General features: G+C 54.5%; 1 protein-coding gene across 1 annotated transcript; it reads left to right on the top strand.

Annotated features, from left to right (window-relative positions):
- The first annotated feature begins 305 nt into the window (after window positions 1-305).
- On the top strand, window positions 306-10,984 carry SLC6A17 (solute carrier family 6 member 17). Its single transcript, XM_008499383.2, has 11 exons — window positions 306-616; window positions 3,060-3,217; window positions 3,450-3,576; window positions 4,337-4,518; window positions 5,570-5,680; window positions 6,710-6,951; window positions 7,870-8,062; window positions 8,419-8,611; window positions 9,141-9,300; window positions 9,655-9,817; window positions 10,387-10,984. The coding sequence occupies exons 1-11, from the start codon at window positions 331-333 to the stop codon at window positions 10,753-10,755; spliced, it is 2,184 nt and encodes a 727-aa protein (XP_008497605.1). The 5' UTR covers window positions 306-330; the 3' UTR covers window positions 10,756-10,984.
- Window positions 10,985-13,069: the final 2,085 nt, after the last annotated feature.

Raw genomic sequence — 13,069 nt, 5'->3', positions numbered from 1 at the left:
TTAAAGGTCTTTTCCAACAGGAATGATTCTGTGAATGCTCAACCAGGGGGTTGCTCCTGCTCCATCAGTCATGGAGAAGGTGGTCTTTAGCATCCCCAAGGCATGGGGTGCTAGAGACCCTTCTGCCTTGGGTGCTTTCACCAGCACCAGGTCACCTTTGGAGCAAAGCAAACCCAACTCCTCCTCTGTTGACCCCTTCCCCACCCAGGTCCTGTTGATGAAGAAGGGGTGAGGTCCAAGCTGTAGCTCACACGGGTGCCACTCCCTGAGGGACATTCATCTCCTCCCCTCTCCCCACCTCACCCCTCGGGGCCCCTCAGAGCTGTCCCCATGCCGAAGAACAGCAAAGTGACCCAGAGGGAGCACAGCAGTGAGCATGTCACCGAGTCGGTGGCCGATTTGTTGGCCCATGAAGAGCCCGTGGACTACAAACGCAGCGTCCTCAACGTGACGGGAGAAACCTGGGACAAGCAGAAAGATGGAGAGGAGGACCTGGATGCTGAGAACCGCCCAGCCTGGAACAGCAAACTGCAGTACATCTTGGCCCAGATCGGTTACTCGGTGGGGCTGGGCAACGTCTGGCGTTTCCCCTACCTCTGCCAGAAGAATGGAGGAGGTGAGAGATGGGGCAGGGAAAGGGGGGATGGCTCAATTCTACCTTGCTGCAACTCAGGATGTGGATCCCGGGGTAGGACAGGAGTTATCTGGGGCTTGGAAGGTGGAGAGGGGGCAGCTGGGAGCTGGTGGTGGCACAATGGTGTGTAAATGGAAGAACCTCCAGAATGGGGTTGGGTCCTTCCTCAAAGGTGTCCACCCTGCTCTGACCTCATAGAATCACAGAGTTCTGACTGGAAAAGATGTGCAAGATAATCCAGTCGAACCACCTCTCAAGCACTGCCCAGGCTACCCCCACCCCATGTCCCTCAGCACCACATCTCCAGGGCTTTGAAACCCCTCCAGGGATGATGGGGACTCCAGCCCTGCCCTGGGCAGCCTGGGGCAGTGTTTAATAACCCTTTTAGGGAAGAAGTTTCTTCTAAAATCCAATCTCAACCTCCCCTGGTTCAACTTGAGGCCATATCCCTCTTGTCCTGAAGTCCAGATGAATCCCAGGACTTGCTGCAGTCCCCAGTTCTTGTTGGAGGAGTTTGGAAACTGAGGGGGGAAAAGGAACAAAAGGAAGAGAATTTCTTCCCATTTCCTTATGTCCTGAAGCCACATTGTGTAGGCTCCAGCCCCTTCCCAAACCCTCCTTCCAGCCAACCCATCCTCACATCCCACCCCCAGCTCCTCCTTGGGCTTCCAGGAACTCCCCTGAGGTCCAGGGCTTTTCCACCCTTCCTAACCCCGATGGATTGCACATCATTAATCCAAACCCAGCCCTCGGGGTCTCTTCTCCTCGATGGGAAGCAGCTCCTTGCCAAGGGGCATTGAAGGAAGCCAGGATCAGTCAAGGTTTCCCGTCCACTCATTGGGTTCCTGGCTCTGCAGCAGCCCTGGCAAACCTGCAGCCTTCTCAATAATTAAAACATCTCTGGTGTCATCTTCCCCATGAGTCATTCTCTCAAGCCAAGACCCATGCAGTCAGCACTTCCCACCCCGAGGCTGTTCTCCCCTCCAGCACCTTCCTGGAGGGATCAGAATGTGCTCCTGCATCCCAGCATCATCCCGGCTGCTGGGACATTTTGCTCCCAGTTGCCCCAGGCTGCTGCTTCATCCTCATTGGTGCTTCTCCTAGGCTGGGTTCTGGGGTCTCCATGGAGGTGTTGGAGTGAGCCCAGAGGAGGCCCTGGAGCTGCTGGGAGGGCTGGAGCAGCTCTGGAGCCAGGGGGAGAGAGCTGGGGGTGTTCAGGCTGGAGAAGAGAAGGCTGCAATGGGGAGACCTTAGAGCACCTTCCAGTGCCTGAAGGGGCTCCAGGAAAGCTGGGGAGGGACTTTGGACAAGGCCCTGGAGTGATGGGACAAAGAGGAATGGTTTTAAGAAGAAAAATGGTTGATTAGGTCAGGCATTTGGAAGAAATTGTTTGTTGTGAGGGTGCTGAGCCCCTGGCCCAGGTTTCCCCCAGAAGCTGTGGCTGCCCCATCCCTGGCAGTGTGGAAGGTTGGATGAGGCTTGGAGCACCCTGGGCTGGTGGGAGGTGTCCCTGGCCATGGAAGTGGAACCAGACCATCTTTAAGATCCCTCCTAACCCAGCTAACCCATTATATGGTTCTCCACTTCTCACCCATCACTCCCACTTCACTGTCAGGACACTCAGCTCCAGGCACTCCTTGCAGGCTGCATCATTTTCCAGCATCACTGCTTGGGGCAGCAGCAGCTGCCACAGGTCCTGCCCATGCCCAGGGGCTGGTGGCTGTCATCCGGATGGAAATCAAGGTAGGAATTTGCTCAAAGTGCCTTTGGCTCCCCTGTGGGATCCATCCACATGTGCTCCTCAGCCTGGTCCTGGCAGGAGGTTGTAGCAACTCATCAGCATGAGTCATCCTACTGGGGGGGGGGGGGGGGGGGAGGGGGGGGTTTGGTCATGCTTCAGGAGCTGATGAGTCCTCTCCAGCCTTGTCAATTAGGCAGAGATTAACTGTAGATCTAATTAGGTTCCTACCCCTACTGGAGGATCTCCGTGCTGGGCAGCACATGGTGAACACTGCAGGTAGGGGGCCATGGGGTGGGGTGGTGCAGAAGGGTTGGTTGTGCTCAGACATACGTGTGCAGGCAAGACCTGGGCAAACAGGAGGGCTCCTGCCTGAACATGTGGCTGAGGTGGCTGAGAATGTGTCCCCGTGGGTTGGCTTGTGGAGGTGGCACCTTGCATGTAGGCCCAGATACCCATGTGGATGTGGTGTGTCTTTAGGCACACTGGGGTCTGTCCCGCAGGTACACCTCCTGGCAGGGGATGTTTCACCCTTCCCTTCCACACTCGCTCTTTGCTTCTCTCCACATTTGTCTCCTCTGCTGCCCTTGGCAGAGGAACTGATGGATGAAACGAGGCTGTCCCAGCTCTCTCCTCCCTGTCTGTCCCATCTGTCCTTGACATGCTGAGCTTTCTCTCTCCTGCCAGGTGCCTACCTGGTCCCATACCTGGTCCTGCTCATCATCATTGGGCTCCCCCTCTTCTTCCTGGAGCTGGCAGTGGGGCAGCGGATCCGTCGGGGCAGCATCGGGGTCTGGAACTACATCTGCCCTCGCCTGGGGGGCATCGGCTATGCCAGCTGCCTTGTGAGTGCACCCATGGGTCCCTTTGGGTTCTCACCTCGGGGGGTCGGGGGGTGTCCTGGGAGGAGCCCCACGTAGATATTTGGGAGGTCAAGGGGAACTTTTGCAGCTCCACCCTTGGGTCTAGGGCTGAGTGGGAATGGGACCATCCCCTGCACCCTGCCCAGCTGGAGGAGTGTTGAGGACAGTGCCGCTGCCCTGGGATTTAATGCCACATCTTCCTCCCTCCCCCCAGGTCTGTTTTTTTGTCGGTCTCTATTACAACGTCATCATTGGCTGGAGCATCTTCTACTTCTTTAAATCCTTCCAGTACCCTCTTCCCTGGAGCGAGTGTCCTGTCGTGGCAAATGGCTCAGTGGCTGGTAAGGGATGGCCACCAGCATGGCAGGGAGCAGTTCCCAAGGTGACAATGGGTACCACCACCATCTGTAGCTCATCACAGGTTTGGGACACCAGAGGCTGAGGTGTCTCCTGGGGCACTGAGTCCTCTCTGATCCAACTGCTGTGATCACCTGGAGATTTTTAATTTGGGCTGGATGAGGCTCTCCCATGCTCTGCCCTCAGGGGTCTTTCCATGATGTTGGGGTTTGCTGGCAGCTTGGGGATCCTGAGCTTGGGTCTCCAGGCCGCCTGGGTGCTCAGGGCCAGAAGGTGACCCAGGACCACCTGGCTGCTCAGTTGGTGCTTGACTGAGACTCTGATGGTATTTAATGGTGTCTGCGCATCTCCTTGGGTCACTCTGGGAGATTTTGTACAGATGCCTGTGTTGAACATCTGATCTTCACCTGATGATTTCATGTCTCGTCTCTTTTTTGTCCTCCTAAAAATGAGCACCATTAATTCCTGTCCCAGGTGTGTGCCCTTCCCTGGCCAGCTCCTCATTGGACATTAATTGATCTTAGAATCACAGACTCATTAAGGTTGGCAAAGCCCTCTAAGATCAAGTCCAACTATCAACCCAAGCCCACCAAACCGTGTCCTGAAACACCACATCTACACCTTTTTTGAACACCTCCAGGCTTGGAGAACTCCACCTCTGCCCTGGGCAGCCTGTTCTCCTAGGAGATGGTGGGTGACTCTTCCCCAAGCCCCTCACACTCTCCTGGCTCTGCTTGGTTGCAGTTGTGGAGACTGAATGCGAGAAGAGCTCAGCCACCACCTACTTCTGGTACCGGGAGACTCTGGACATCTCCAACTCCATCTCGGAGAGCGGGGGACTCAACTGGAAGATGACTGTGTGTCTGCTGGTGGCCTGGAGCCTTGTTTGCATGGCCATGATAAAAGGCATCCAGTCCTCGGGGAAGGTGGGTATAGGTGGCCACCAAGGTGTCCTCAAGGGAGGAACCTCCTGCCTGGACCACGCTCTCCTGCCCTGATCTGTGTGGCTGGAGAATAACCCTGGGATGCACCCACTCCAGAGTTGGGGACATCACTGGGGGGATCCAGAATAAGATCTAAAGAGGGTTTAGGGAATAAGTTCAGTGCCACCAACACCCACAGCTTTGGCCCAGGGCTTGGGCATATCAGTGGCCAATCCCTGCCCAGCCCCTGCATCCAGGGACCATCAGTGGTCCAATCCTCTGCCCATGTCATCTTGAGAGGTGCTGGTAGGACATAAGGGTGAGAGTTGGGTCTCCCCTTTGTGGGGGGAGGGCAGGAGAGCAGAGCAGAGAGGGACAGAAAGCTTGGGGAGAGAAAGGTGACATTGGCTGTTGGAGGCTGTTGACATTTCAAGTGATGGGGTGGGATGGAGAAGGGCATGGTCTCCTGGGACACTTGCACATCCCTGTTTCCAAATGTCCTCAGCAGAACATCTGAGATGTTAGCAAAGGACAACCACACAGGCCCAAAGCAGGTGGGTGGGAGGGAGCTGCAGGAGCAGGACCCTGGCTGCAGGTCAGCTCTGGCCAGGATGAAGTTCTGTCAGCATCTGCTCACCAGGGCACTGGAGATGTTCCTCAAGCCAGGAACCAGCTGGGGCTGTCTGAAGCCCTGGCCAGCTGCTGGGGGAAGGAGATGTGCTGGAGTTGCAGAGCTGCCCTTCCCTTGGCCTCCCTGGCCACCAGCAGTTGGTGGTCCGGGACTTTTCTGAGCCAATTCCAGCATTTTCACTTCAGCAGCCTCAGCAGATTCTTATCTCTTAAGTGTGTCCAAGAACTCTGCAAATCCACCTGAGCTTCATCCTGCACCCAGGGGTCCCACAGCTTCCCCCTTGCACTGCCTTAGGAGCAGAACTCATCCTGGGGAGGGGCACCTTCCTTGCTCACCCCTCTTGAGCTGTCCTTGGGCTGGTGAGGTGAGTGTGGAGGTGAAGGAGATTGTCCCCAGGGTGCATCATCCCTCTCCTTGCCTTAGGTGATGTACTTCAGCTCCCTCTTCCCCTACCTGGTGCTGGTTTGCTTCTTGGTGCGGGGACTTCTGCTGCGTGGGGCTGTGGATGGCATCATGCACATGTTCACACCCAAGGTGAGAACCTTCAAGCCCAGAAGACTGAGCAGGTTCTCCTTTTGGCTTGTCCCACCTCTTTTTTAACCCTTTCCAACCCCACAACCAACCCCAAGCTACCTGGGATATCCTGAGGTTATCAGGATGTGTCAGCAGCATCCTGAATATGGAATATGGCCAGGACAGCCAAGAGCTCGATCACCTCACCACCCTGGTGCTTTTTAGTGTCTCTCCTGTCACCTTTGGGTGCCCAGACACCAGGGTGGGGGCATGAGGGTGCCCAACGCGATATATTTAAGGACTTGATGAGAAGATGCCCATGGCAGGGGGTTGGATGTTCTTTAAGGTCCCTTCCAACCCAAGCCATTCTATGACACGAATCTGTTGTCAGGCTGCAAAACCTCTGCTGGTGGTGTGCATCTCTTAATTACCCAGCTAATTAATTAATTAAGCAGAAATGGAGATGAATCAGCTCAGCCAGCAAGGCTAGTAGAAGATATTAATTATGATCTCTTGATGAACAAGGCTGGGAGACACTCAAGAGAAGGGGGATGTGGCTGGGGGAACGGGAGGTTGAACAACCCCACCAGCTGAGATGTTTGATTTCAAGCTCTCCAGCTGCTCTGGAGGCAGGAGGTGTCCAAGGGAGGAGGATGGAGACCCATGGTTGGGTAGCTCACTTGGGTTAGGGGTACAGGGACACCAATTCCTCAGGGCATCTGGGTGGTCCACCTGGAAGCTGTGGGGCTATGTACTGGGAGATCTGGCACCCAGTTTGGGCTTCAGGGCAGATGGTGCACCCAGAGATGTGGTCAGGTCAAATCTTCACCTGCCCTTCTCTGTGCCTCAGTTTCTCCCTGTGGGAAACAGAAGGTGGCCCTGTGGGTGCTGGGTCATGCAAGACCCGATCATGGTAGATCAAAGAGTGTCCATGGCTCCCCCAAAACCCAGGTTGGAGGTGCAGTAACCTTTCCATTTAGCTATGACTCCTCTGGGCTAAGATGTGGGGCCACCAAACCACCTAATGTCTTCTTCTGTCTCCTCTCCAAGCTGGACAAGATGCTGGACCCTCAGGTGTGGCGGGAGGCAGCTACTCAGGTGTTCTTTGCCTTGGGCCTGGGCTTTGGAGGAGTCATTGCCTTCTCCAGCTACAACAAGCAGGACAACAACTGCCACTTTGATGCCACGCTCGTTTCCTTCATCAACTTCTTCACATCTGTCCTGGCCACCTTGGTTGTGTTTGCTGTGCTGGGCTTCAAAGCCAACATCATGAATGAGAAATGTGTGGTGGAGTAAGAGGATTTGCTTTTTCACTCTTTGGGGTGGGCAGGTCTGCTCTTGGTTGTGGTGGGTCTGGAGGCAACAGAATGAGTTGGGTGATCCCATGTTTTGGTAGACTCAGGTTCCTGGTGGTCAAGATCTGGATCTCCAGAGATGGCCAAACTGAGGCAGTTGAGTATTCATCTCCTCCAACCTAAAACCCAGCTCTCATATGGGCTTCTAGGCTGCAAACTGGGAGTAAATGCAACAGGTCTGGTCCCATCACCTGGGTTCCCCCTGCTTTCCACTCATCATAAGGTCCCATCTGTCTGCAAAGTTGAGGGTGCTGCTGGGCTGTACCCCAGAAGATGTTGGAGGAGGGGGGATTTGCACACCATGTAGGGAGCTGCACCCATAAAAATCCAGACCATGCAATGTGGAGCCTGTTCCCTAGTGGGCCTCCATCTGTCGCCTCTGACATGTGGCCTGATGCAATGTTTACTGACACCTTGGTAAACTGCAACAAGGTCACCAAACCCCAGACTGGTTTGGGTTGGAGGGAACCTTAAAGCTCATCCAGTGCCACCCCTGCCATGGTCAGGGACACATCCCACCAGCCCAGGGTGCTCCAAGCCCCATCCAACCTTCAACACTGCCAGGGATGGGGCAGCCACAGCTCCTGGGGGCAGCCTGGGGCTCAGCACCCTCACACCAAACAATTTCTTCCTCATCTCCAACCTCAATCTCCCCTCTTCCAGTTTGAATCCATTCCCCCTCATCCCATCTCTCCAGGCCATGGTCCCATGTCCATCCCCAGGTCCTTTGACCTGTGTAACATGACCTGGTGAGGCTCATCCTGACTGGGTCAAAGAGCTTCCATGGTCAGGCCCCATCCTTCACCCTGGAAGGAAAGGAACACCTCTGGGTGACAGGGCTCTGCTTTCCCTTAGGAACACTGAGAAGATCTTGGGCTACCTGAACACCAACGTGCTGAGCCATGACCTCATCCCACCTCATGTGAACTTCTCCCACCTCACTGCCAAGGACTACAATGAGATGTACAAAGTGATCATGACAGTCAAAGAGGGGCACTTCAAAGAACTGGGTTTGGATGCCTGCCTGTTGGAGGATGAACTCAACAAGGTACCTTGGTGGCCTTCCTAGGAGGACCAGGAGGTCACCTACCCCATTGCCTGTTTGTGGCAGAGGGATCTGGAAAGCTGTGGGAAAGCATGGGATCTGGAAATTACCCTGGTTAGAGCCCTTCCAGGAATGGGGATTCCCTGTCCCTGTGGTCTTCCTCAGCATAGGGTGGGGGAAAGATCTGCCCATAGCAAGTCCAGCAGGGTCATCACCTCTTCCAGGCTGGCTTTGAGGCAGGATTTTTCTCTCCTCAAAAAGTGGAGTGCAACAGGAGAGACCTGAAGCACGCAGGGTCTCGTAGGCTGTGTCCCTGATGTGTTTCTCCTCATCTTTTGGTCTTCTCTCCCCCTGAACAGTCTGTGCAAGGCACTGGCCTGGCCTTCATTGCCTTCACAGAAGCCATGACCCACTTCCCAGCTTCCCCCTTTTGGTCTGTCATGTTCTTCCTGATGCTGATAAACCTGGGCTTGGGCAGCATGATCGGGACCATGTCAGGCATCACCACCCCCATCATCGACACCTTCAAGGTGCGGAAGGAAGTGTTCACAGGTGAGGTCTTTTCTCCTATTGCCTCCTGGGGAAGGGGTGGAGGGTCCCCATTGCCCTGGGGAGTCACTCCAGAAGAGTGTGGAAATGGTGGACGTGTCTACTGGGTCCTGCCAATGGAGGGGATGAACTTTGTGGTGAGGACTACCTGAAAGGAGGGTGTAGCCAGGTGGGGGTTGGGCTCTTTTACCAAACAACTTTCAACAAGACAAGAGGGCATGGACTTAAGTTGTGCCAGGGGAAGTTTAGGTTAGATATTAGAAAGAATTTCTTTACGGAAAGAGTGATCCGTCATTGGAATGGGCTGCCCACTGAAGTGGTGGATTCTCCGTCCCTGGAGATATTTAAAAAAAGACTGGATGTGGTACTCAGTGCCATGGTCTAGCAACCGCAACGGTGGTTCAAGGGTTGGACTCGATGATCTCTGAGGTCCCTTCCAACCCAGCCAATTCTATGATTCTATGATTCTATGATTCTATGACTTGGTTCTTCTTGGGGTGCCCTGCTGACCATGCCCATTTGCTCCTCACAGTTGGTTGTTGCATCTTTGCCTTCCTGGTGGGACTGATCTTTGTGCAGCGCTCTGGGAATTACTTTGTCACCATGTTTGATGATTATTCAGCCACGCTGCCACTCACTGTTGTGGTCATTCTGGAGAACATTGCTGTGGCCTGGATTTATGGCACCAAAAAGTAAGTTTGTCCAACATGATCTGAAAGGTCTTTTCCAACCAAAATGACTCTAGGATTGACTCACTGACTTTTCTCCCAGGAGGTCAGCTCTGATGGAGCACATGTCCCAGGGGCAGCTGCCTTAGAGAGGCAGGTACTTGGTTTCCCTTGGTCCTTGCCCTGCTCTTGGTATAATCTATCCCTTGGAGGTTCCCAACCCATTCTACAGGCTTGAGGGACACTGAGATGCTTGCTTAGATCCCCTTGATTCTTTTCAGGCTCTGTCTTGAGCATAATTCCCAAGGGGGGCATGTGGGAGGGGGATTCTCATTCAGAGGTGGGGAAGGGAATGGCTCCATCTCTCCTTCTCATCAGGTTCATGCAGGAGCTGACAGAAATGTTGGGTTTCCGGCCCTATCAGTTCTATTACTACACCTGGAAGTATGTCTCCCCCATCTGCATGGCCGTGCTCATGACCGCCAGCATCATCCAGCTGGGAGTCAGCCCCCCGGGCTACAGCGCGTGGATCAGGGAGGAGGTGAGCACCATCCTCTCCCCAACAGCCACCTCCACCCCAGGTCCAGGCTGAGCAGGAGACCTGCAGACCCCCCTGTTCATTCATCTCAGCTCTGCTCTTCTCCCCTCTCCTGTTGGGAGGTCTCCTGCTTGTGGACACTCATCCTGTGTGGGCCCATCAGGTTTGTACACTGCCCAGAGGCTTCCAGCCAGCTCTGATCATCAGCTGAAGTCTGAGCTTGGATTTTGAGTTGCTTCCACAGCTACACACAGTGTGCAGGACCAGGTCCTTTCTCTTGATTTGAACCCACCTGCTGATAGCTTCACATGGTGCCCCTGAGGATGATGCTTGGCAGGAGGCAGCAGAACTTGCCTGGTACCAAGGAGATGTTGCATGTGGTGTGCACCACCTTTGTTGCTGTGGCTGCCCCATCTCTGGCATCTCTGGAAGTTGGATGGGGCTTGGAGCACCCTGGGCTGGTGGGAGGTGTCCCTGCCCATGGCACGGGTGGGACTGGATGAGCTTTAAGGTCCCTTCCAGCCTGGGATTTGCTGCAACATCTCCTTGACACTAACATCTACCTCTTCCAGGCTGCAGAGAAGTTCCTTTTCTATCCAACCTGGGCCATGGCCATCCTCATCTCCCTGATCATCCTGGCTTCCCTCCCTCTACCCTTGGTCTTCATCCTCCGGCAGTTCCACCTGGTGTCAGATGGCTCCAATGCCCTCTCCGTCACCTACAAGAAGGGTCGGATGATGAAGGACATCTCCAATTTGGAAGACAACGATGAGACCCGCTTCATCTTGAGCAAAGTGCCCAGTGAGACCCCTTCCCCCATGCCCACCCACAGGTCCTACCTGGGGCCCGGCAGCAACTCCCCCATGGAAATGAGCAATGCCCCCAACGGACGCTATGGCAGTGGGTACCTCCTGGCCAGCACCCCTGAATCTGAACTGTGATGCCTGCCTGCCGACCACCCCCACCAGGAGAGGAGGGCACTGGGGAGTGGGTCCTGGTTCTCCAGGCAACCGGCAAACTCATCACTAAGGAAGACAGAAGAAGAAAGAAGAAGGAGAAGAAGAAGAAGCAACCCCTCATCAAATTGTAACCCAAAGCAACCGTTTCCAAGGTGGCCATCGAGAAGAAGGGACTGCAGGAGGGGCAGGACAACCCTTGGCTGAAAGGCAGGACCCCCCCCGGCTCACCTTTTGGGGTAGGGAGGAGGAAGGAGAGACGCTGTGATATCTTTCTGAGAGTTTCTGTCCAATCTGAAGAAAAGAATCTCTCTCTTTTTTTTTTTTTTCCAAAGCAGCTGATGGTTGGAAAAAGGACCTGGCATCAGGTGGGAAGCCAGCCACGCTTCCTCCTGCAGCCCAGGAGCTCTTCCCTCCCTGTCTGTTGTCCTTGGGCTGGGAGGAGTCCATGGCCTTATTCCAACGAGCACAATTAACCATCAGTGTTCATAGCACAAGAAGATGCTACTGGTGTCACCATCGTTGTTGTTGTTTTATATCCCGTAGGTTTTTAGAGCTGTGGACACCCTCCCCAGATAACCTCCAGATTTGGACCAGGGTTGGCAGGGTTGGTTGAGACGTTGTGGTGTGGGAGATGGTGGAGCCTCAGGATCTGTTTGGTTACCACCAGCATGGGGACATGCATCCTTCTGAGACACAGAGATGTCACATCCGTGGGACGATGTGGTCAGCATGGTTCGGTGGTGCTCGTACTGAGTGGCAGAAGAATCTCTGACATGAGGGTGGTTGGGATGTGTGAGCATGTGTGGGGCCTGCAGAGGGTTACCATGATGGAGGTCAGGAGTGCTCTCCTGGAATTACTCCTGATGTGTGGGATGAGCTGCTGAAATGTCCCAGAGGGACAAGCAGAGAAGCTGTGGGGCATCCTGTCCTGGTTTAGCTCTCAGGAAACCACCCCTGACCTTCCCTCCCTTGCACCCACCAGCCAAGGTGATCTGGGCAGGGATGGTCTCTGGACTCATTTCTCACAGCTCCAAGCCTGGACCATGTGTCACCTCCTGTTGTATCTCCACGGGAGCTCTCCAGCCTTCCATAGGGGTAACCAGCTCCTGGGGACAAAAGGGCTCTGCTGAGCAGCAGTTGTTGGGGTTCCAGTGTCTTCTCTAGCCCTTGATCCAGGCTGGTGAACCTTTGGTAGAATCCAGGGACTTCTTTGTGCCCACCCAGGTTAGTGGGGACCAGACTGATGTGACCTCATGTTGTGTCTCCCCAAGCTGGTTAGGAAAGGTTGGAATCTTCCAGCTCCGAGTCTTTCCCAGTGGGTTTGAGGGTCTTTCCCTGACTTCTACACATGGCCAAGCAATTCTGTGAAGGGCACCAGGATGAGATGGTATCTTCCTCTTTTCCCCAGGGGGACAGGGGAGCAGCAGCCTGCTTGCACCCTCTCTCCCTCTCAGGGCATTGTTATGGCCTCCAAAAGCTGAGGGAGCTCTTCATCCTTGGTCCTGCTGGCCTTAGCTCATGTGTGATGGTATTTCAAGCCAGCATGAAGGTCAAATTTGTGATTGCTTGACCACAAACCCCTCTCTCCTCTGCCTTCCTCTCAATGGGTTTTCTCCCACCTCAGCTGGGAGGCGAAGGCACCTGGTCCAACTTTGACTTCTCTCAGCATTCCTGGGGTCAGCAGGTGTCCCTCCCAGTGACGTTGATCTTGTGGGTTCTGATCTTTATTTATAATCCTTCTCCACGGCTGACCTGCAGCCTCTTCCCAGACAATTAGCTCAGGCTGTTCATTAACCATTTTTCCAGGGGAAAACCAAAGGCATGGACTGAACTGGAGCAGCTCAGTCTTTGATGACTCTGAGAAGCACCAGCCCCGTGCAGGATCAGCCCTTTGTCTCTCCTCCAATGCTTCCCCCTTCACCATTCCCTCCATTTCCTTTCTCCTTCCCCTTCCCTTGCCATGGGGATGCAGAAATACCCCCCTGGTGTCACCTCCCGATAGGAGAAGCACAAACCCTGTGGCATTTCCTCATCAGTAGAAAAGATGTTCCTTCCATCCCTCAGTTCCTCCACCCAACCAGCAAATGAGAGAAGGAGCCACATCATTGCCCAGCATCACCTTCAGAATATCCCTGATTCCACCTTCTCCATATCCCCCATTCCCACCATAGCTCCCATGGAGTTCTGGGAGCAAGACACCTTTCCATCCACGATGCTCCTTGAAGCCTGGGGAGAAGGCTCCAGCCTTCCATCATCACCATTCCCAAACCAGCCAGGGAGGCCTTGGCATTCCTCC

Source organism: Calypte anna, chromosome 26, assembly GCF_003957555.1.
Source record: "Calypte anna isolate BGI_N300 chromosome 26, bCalAnn1_v1.p, whole genome shotgun sequence".
Taxonomy (NCBI): Eukaryota; Metazoa; Chordata; class Aves; order Apodiformes; family Trochilidae; genus Calypte; species Calypte anna.
The sequence above is the reverse complement of the archived record's forward strand: the minus strand, read 5'-3'. Positions and strand labels throughout refer to the sequence as shown.